We start from the raw sequence: 7,950 nt of genomic DNA, 5'->3' as shown, positions 1-7,950 counted from the left end.
TAATTATGGCAAACAGATTTAGTAAATGAGAACATACAGCAAAAGAAATGTTTTCTAATGACAATTAACGCAGCCAAATGACCATGAATCTTCGTGGCTCATGGCTGGATCAGGATAATAATCCTAAAAGGCTAAAGAAATAACTTGGAAAAATGAGTGATTGAAACAAATAAATGTTGGTTGGGAAAGTACAACCATGAAAAGATATATTGAATGTCAACAGATTCCCAGAAGTTTGCGAATATTGGTGTTACTGGCCCTCAATGATATGGATCCGGACCTGTTAATTAAATGCAATCAGACACCACAGAATGCTATATGAAATTAATGAATAGATTAATTATCCATGCAAATCGTAAACTGTTGGGTACCTCTGAAAGAATAAATGATCTAGAAAAAAATCTGGGAAAATATGGTAAAACAGAGGAAGGCAAAAAGGCATTCAAAGAACTAGAGAAAAGAATGGATATGCATGAAAAGAAGGTACAATTGAAGAAATTGGAAAAATTAAACAGGGACAAAATAGACCATGCGCTGGGGAGAATCTACACATTTGAGAGACCATATGATGCACTTCATAATAGACAGAGAATGGACCAAATGCGATACAGAGCAGAACCACCATCAAGCGTAGAGAGCTCAGAAGTAAGCTTTGGCGATAAAGGCGCCTCCTCATCTCTTCCAAAATTGGATTTTTCTGGGGAACTGCATTGCTTCCAAATGACAATGAGAGGGAGAGGCAGGTGCTCAACGAATCAACCAAACCAAAAAGAACAAGAAAGAATAGGAAGAGGAAAACGTGTCAGAGGAGGAAAGTAAATTTGACACAGTGCAGAATAACAAAGAAGAAGACCTAATTATCCATCTTTCAAGTTTACCATTGGAAACTAAACATAAAGCATTGCTGAACAAAGGTCTCTTGTTTTGTCTGAATACTGGGATTGATTTGGCGAGTGCAAGAATCGAGGAAGCACTTTACAAGAAAACATCAAAAAATCAAAGTGGATAAACCTTAAGCATTGCCTATATTAACAGGGCGCAACATACCTCATCTGAGAATACTTACTGATTTAGAGGAAGAAGCCAGCATTGCCGGAGAAGAGGTGAATGCTGAGTCTTTAACAAATCAGGAACTAAGTACAACAATGAATTTAGTCTAAGGTATATCTGTTAGCAGCGGAAGGAAGAACAAATCCAGATTCTGCCCCAACTACCACCTGGGAACAAGATTGATCTCTTTCAAGAGCTGGTGTCCGTTGGCCTTGGAAATATAGCAATAAAATAACATAGGGCTCGCCAGCATAGTTGTAAAGGCTACATGACTGGGAATGACTGGTCTGCTTTGAAAGAATTACATGGGAACCAGGCAGGGGCGGATTGGCAAGGAGGGCTTTCGGGAATGGGCCGAAGGGCCGGTGCCTCAGTGCCCTCTGTGGGACGTTTTTTTTCTCCCCTGTCCCAGTCCACAGAGAGTGGACTAGGAAAGGGGAGAAAAAAAAACGGCCCACAGAGTGCACGGAGACAGAGACTGAGAAAATGAAAGCAGCCTCGCTGTGCGGCCAGACAGCGATTGTCAGCTGTGGGCTCTCCTTCACCCCTACCCTGCCAAGCAATCAAGCTGAGGCTGGGCTGGGGAGGGGTGATTGTTTGCAATAATCGGCCTCCCTGGGGGCCAGGTGTTTCTCAGGCCTTTGAGCCATTTGCACCTCGGCCCCCTGGCGCCCATGCAGCCCAGAAACGGTGTTAGTCTTAACACCTCGCCCACAGCCCTTCACATTCAGGGCATAGTGGGCGAGGAAGAATGGGTCTTGCTGTGGGGGCCTGGTGATGTTTGGAGTTTTTTTGTTTTATTTATTTATTTATGCGATTTTATATAGCGCGGACTTTACCCGAAGGTGTCAGAGCGCTTCACACTAGGAACAGCAATAATACATGAGGAGAAAATTATAAGTGGACAAATTACAAAAGCAAACGTTAAGTTACATGAATCAAAAGTGACAATAGTGAGCAACCAAAATACAAGAGGAGCAAACGATACTTTACAGGAGGAAAAAGAGATATGTGTGCAGGTTACAAAAGCGTACAAAGTACAAGTAGAGGTATAATACTGCAATTAATGACAGACACTCCAGCACAAGAACAAACATTACGTAGGCAATGGTGGCACTTGTGCAAGTATCTAAAGCAAACAAAAGTGAGAGGTAGCAAACAGTGTGTTACAAGAGAAAAGTGACTTGTGCAAGTTACAAAAGGGTACCATACACAGGTACAAGGGTAATACTACAGTAAATGGTAAATGATAAATACTCAAACTAATAGAGAAAAACAGTTTCCCTTGGTCAAATATCTAAAGAATTGAAGCCCAAATATTAATTCTGGACACAAGACTCAATTTTGATGCAAACATAAACAGCACTCTATGTAAAAAGGTAAACAATTTTATTAAAACAATATTTTCATAATTCTAAAAAACACATACACAAAACTTAAAAATCGAGTTTCTCGCTCTTTACATTACTCATTGAGACATTCTAAGAGAAATGTTGATCCTACAGTGCAAGCACAATTTGTGTGAACATAAATGTTAAAAACATGTATAAAAGAGACACCTATAAATATGCTCTTGTTCATACAATATACAATAAACGAGGAGGGGAGAGAAGAAAGGACACAGACATTCACGATTTGTCATATATTAGTGCACATTGTATCCCTCTGTGTTACTCAAACCCAGACTTGTCTTTCTTTCAATATTCGTGGGGTGAGTTGGGTTATTGAATTGTGCAGAGAATGGGCGTCCCCTCCTCGTTTATTGTATATTGTATGAACAAGAGCATATTTATAGGTGTATCTTTTATACATGTTTTTAACATTTATGTTCACACAAATTGTGCTTGCACTGTAGGATCAACATTTCTCTTAGAATGTCTCAATGAGTAATGTAAAGAGCGAGAAACTCGATTTTTAAGTTTTGTGTATGTGTTTTTTAGAATTATGAAAATATTGTTTTAATAAAATTGTTTACCTTTTTACATAGAGTGCTGTTTATGTTTGCATCAAAATTGAGTCTTGTGTCCAGAATTAATATTTGGGCTTCAATTCTTTAGATATTTGACCAAGGGAAACTGTTTTTCTCTATTATTTGGTAGTACCCTATTCCCCTGGTTTTACAAGGGGTCTCTCTCTATTCCTTCAGACTCTAAATACTCAAACTGCCAGAACACACTGGGAAGGCACTTCCCATGCACCAGCTTCACCTCAGCCTCCCCCTTGGCTGCCTGGCTACCTTGGATGACCCAGAAAGCTGTGTTTTGTGCTCCCCTGCCAGGACATTTTCCCAAGGCCTGGAGGGTTGATTAATTTACTAATTGCAGGGGCCTTACCTCTGTTCATGTGCTCCTGAGCTGAAGGTCTGGGGAGGGCTGAGTAGGCTAGTAATAGCAGGGGCTTTGCTTCTTTTGAGGTGCTCCTGTGCTGGAGGGCTGGAATAATTTTGTGACAAAAAGGGGCCTTGCTATTTTTTTTAGTTGCTCAGCATGTAGGCCATTGTCACCTTGGCCCTGTGTCGTGTGCAAGAACAGTATCCTCCCACTTTCATTCCTTGTCTGTGCAAATAGTGTTTCATGAAAGGGCACGCGCATTGAATGTGGGCCACGCCCCTTAAATATGGGCCACGCCTCTTGAATGTGGGCCACTTTTTTCGTCAGTGCCCGGGCCGAATTGTGATCCCAATCCGACCCTGGAACCAGGATATCATTGTTAAAGCTTCTGATAAAGGTGGAAATATCAGGATTATGTACAAGAGCAAATACATACTAGAGGCAAGAAGGCAGTTAAATAATCTTGATTATAAAAGTTTAATAAGAGATCCAACCAAAGAGACAATGCAGACTTTTCATGAGAAATTGAGAGAATGGCACGATCAAGAACTCCTCGATGATGAAGAATATCAGTACTTAAGAAAAGGGCTTCCGATGTTACCTACTATATACTTCCTCTGGAAAGTACACAAAAATATCAACAACCCGCCGGGCCACCCCATTGTCAAATCCTGCGATCCATTATTAAGGAATGCCTCAAGATTTGTGGATGTGTTTTTATTTCCATACATTTCTAGTCTTCTGTTTTATATAAGAGATTCAATGTTTTTTTTTAATAGGCTAAACGATATTTCTTGGAAAAAAAGACTATATCATAGCGATGGTTGATGTTGTATTTTTATACACATCCATAAAACATGAAGATGGGCTTGCAGCAAGCAAACATTATTTAAGATCAAGATCGAAAAGCCTGCTGGAGCATTCAGAGATGTTGCTGGAAATTCTGGAATTTTGTCTCAAAAACAACATCTTTATATTTGATGGCAAATTCTGTATTCAAAAACAAGGAACAGCAATGGGCACTTCTTTTGCCCCAAAGATTCACGTATACACTTCTGTTTTTTTAAGCAAACATCTCTTTATCTTAGCTGTCTCTAGCCTAAAATTGTCTCTGCTTCTCGGAAGGAAATGGGAAAAATACGTTCCCCAATGTATTTTTCTCTCACTTTCCAGTCTTCAAATGTTGACATTGCACAGAGCTAAATAGCTGTGTAGTGGTAACTAAACGTGCAAGTTGTGTGCCAGTAACATTTGAGGACAGCAACTGACACTGCCTACTATAACCCGGAAGTACAGCGAGTCATCAAGCCTCCTCTGGTAGCAGAGTGGACGAAGCACTACATTCCCTTCCTATTTTTACCATAACGTTCTCCCGACAATTCTGAGCATGCGCTCAAGCTTGGCTGAGGACAAACTGGTGATTATTCTCCCGCCAATATCCATAAACCTTCCTCCTCCTCATCCCGCCATCCTGACGTAGAACTCACGTGACCGCCTCGTCTAGTTATGGGAACTCGCCACTACCGTAACTAGATATTCAAAAACAATACGTAATCCCAGCCTGCTCCGCTCGCCGGAGGAGGGAGCATTACCTCATCCCATGAGCCTCCGCGGGAGTTTAGAATCTTCTAGGTAGTCGCCATGGCGATAGGTCCGTTCTCAGGCCTGGGGGCCACCCACAGGCCTCGGCCGTCCAATGAGGAATGCCCGGGGTGACATCATGGTTATTTTTAGCGGGTGACTAGTAGCTGATAAGTGTGCGCTCCACGCTGGAAGGAACTCAGACTGAGACTGAGCACGGCGGCTCTCGGTGACAGCAGCAGGAGTGCGGAGCTGTCACAGAAACACTTGTGGCTGGAGCTGAGCTGCATAGCTGGTTTGCAGCGAAGTCAAGGCTCCTCTCAGTCTGGGACCCCAACACAGACGGAGGGGCACTTTCACTTTACTTTCTACGGCTTCTGCCCTGTTGGAACTGCCACCCCAAGCTAAGAGACACTTCAGGACCCACACAACTACTTGCTGTGGGGGTTGTTCCATCACAACTCAAAGGGCGCCAAACTATTCTCAAAGTGGTCCCTGACTGGAGGCTGACACTGGGAAAGGGGGAAACCCCTTCTACTGTTTTCTTCCGACAAGACAGCAGCGTTCTCAAACTTTATATTCCAAAAGCTGCCTGTGATCAGACTCTGAAGATTTGGTAGAGCCAAGACTGCTGCCTTCGAGGGTCTGGGGCAAAAGAGGGGTTTGTTACAAGTCGCACAGTGACTTCTTTGGCTGTCCCGCTTGAGTTTTGTGAACTTTCTATGCCCATCCTGGACAGTGTTCTATGACTGCAAAGATGGAGCCTACGTTCTACGACGATGCGCTGAGCGCAGCTTTTGTCCAGCCCGAGGCTGTGGGCTACGGCTACAACCCCAAGGCGCTGAAGCAGAACATGACCCTGAACCTGTCCGATCCGTCCAGCAGCCTGAAGCCGCACCTGCGGAGCAAGGCGGCCGACTTGCTCACCTCCCCCGACGTGGGGCTCCTCAAGCTGGCCTCGCCGGAGCTGGAGCGGCTGATCATCCAGTCCAGCAACGGCCTGATCACCACCACCCCGACGCCCACGCAGTTCCTCTGTCCCAAGAACGTGACGGACGAGCAGGAGGGCTTCGCCGAGGGGTTCGTGAGGGCGCTGGCGGAGCTGCACAACCAGAACACCCTGCCCTGCGTGACGACCGCCCCGGAGCCCGCTGTCAGCGGCGGGATAGCGCCCGTCTCTTCCATGGCCGGGGGCACTGTCTTCAGCACCAGCCTGCACAGCGGCGACCCGCCCGTCTATGCCAACCTCAACAACTTCAACCCTGCTGGCATCAGCGGCGCGGCTGCCCCCGCTTTCAGCACCGGAGGCAGCAGCATGGGCTTCCCCCAGCACCACATCAACCCGCCCATGCCCCTGCAGCACCCGCGGCTCCAGGCGCTCAAGGAGGAGCCCCAGACTGTGCCCGAGATGCCGGGGGAGACCCCTCCGCTCTCCCCCATCGACATGGAGTCGCAGGAGCGCATCAAGGCGGAGAGGAAGCGCATGCGGAACCGGATCGCCGCCTCCAAGTGCAGGAAGAGGAAGCTGGAGCGGATATCCCGGCTGGAGGACAAAGTGAAAACCCTGAAGGCGCAGAACTCCGAGCTGGCCTCCACGGCCAACCTGCTGCGGGAGCAGGTGGCGCAGCTCAAGCAGAAGGTCATGAACCACGTCAACAGCGGCTGCCAGCTGATGCTCACGCAGCAGCTGCAGACATTTTGAGACGGGAAAGTGGGAACTGAGAGGTAAAAGTTGGGAGCACTGGTGCCAAGAGTAAGCCAGTGGAGAGAGCGGGTACAGTGAGTAGAGCTGAGCGCGTCAAGCCCTCCACTGCGCCCCAGCCGAAAGTGTGGGGGAGAATGACACTCTTCAGTGTGACTTGATGGCCCCTCCGTGGGACCTGGTGGCCAAGAGACAAGCCAGTGTCACTCTGTCGAGCCCTGTTCTGCCACCACGAGGCGCGAGAACTGTGCTGAAACACTGACCAAGACCTGCATGGATCTAGCCATCCGACGAGCATTCAGTATTAAGAGGTTAGAACTGCAGGAAAGAGACTGCTGAGAGACTGTTGCTTCTGTAGAGCACGGGAGGGAGTCTGCACTTGAGAAATGAACAATACTTGCCTGCGAGTAAATAATGCCTGTACATACGTCTTTTGTACTATTATTTTATGAAAGCTGACCCACGTTCGTAAGCAGCTTCGAGCCTTTGTAAGTTATTTGTTATGTTTATTCTGGGCTCGGCCCAGTATCGTCTGTAAATAAGAGGAGCCATTTGAGCACTCGTTGAGTTTACCATTTGTAATAAAGCATATAATTTTTTTATGTTTGCGTCTGAGAAAACTCCGGACAGGTCCAGTTATATTTAAGAAAATATAATAAAGAATAAAATGACTCCTGACCCTGCTTTATTTTTATTTGAACGAACTAATGTGTCTGACACTGGTAAACTTGCAAGGGCGGTTCCTGTAAAGACATACTGTTTCGTTGTTGCAGAGTCCGAGATACTAAGTACCAGAAGTTGAAACCCCCATAGTCGAGTGGCGCTTTGTCGTGTGTGTCTTTAGGAATGTAATGGGCGGGGCGGATGGCACACCTTGAAACTATTTGTTTTGAAAATGTGACCTTAGGCTGCTAGGACATTGGATGTTAAAATGTAGTCCGTTTACCCCCTCTTTAGAAAGATGGGCAACTGTAATTAACTGAAAACTTCAAAGCAACAGTTACGATAGTGATGTTACTCGAAGGACTAAACTAACGGGGGACCGTAGTGCAAGCTCACTTTATTAACCCACCTTTAAGGCAGCATGTACACCTGGGCGGCTGAGGAATGTCAGCAATGTGTGACTCGGTCCTTAATTAGGAAGAAACGCTTACTTTGAGGTCACTTTCTGAATCGCACTCTATAATTTGCGAAGGGTGGTTGGTGAAACAAACGGGGACTGGCCAAGCCCAAAACCTATGCGATGAGTTTTGAATTTGCATATTTAAGAAAACAACACTAGGCCAC

General features: G+C 45.7%; 1 protein-coding gene across 1 annotated transcript; it reads left to right on the top strand.

Annotated features, from left to right (window-relative positions):
- Positions 1-5,087: 5,087 nt before the first annotated feature.
- Positions 5,088-7,341, top strand: JUN (Jun proto-oncogene, AP-1 transcription factor subunit). The gene has a single exon (XM_086952999.1). It carries the CDS (start codon positions 5,707-5,709, stop codon positions 6,661-6,663), a length of 957 nt encoding a protein of 318 aa, XP_086809125.1. The 5' UTR covers positions 5,088-5,706; the 3' UTR covers positions 6,664-7,341.
- Positions 7,342-7,950: the final 609 nt, after the last annotated feature.

This window comes from Lissotriton vulgaris, chromosome 1_1 (genome assembly GCF_964263255.1).
Source record: "Lissotriton vulgaris chromosome 1_1, aLisVul1.2, whole genome shotgun sequence".
Taxonomy (NCBI): Eukaryota; Metazoa; Chordata; class Amphibia; order Caudata; family Salamandridae; genus Lissotriton; species Lissotriton vulgaris.
The sequence above is the reverse complement of the archived record's forward strand: the minus strand, read 5'-3'. Positions and strand labels throughout refer to the sequence as shown.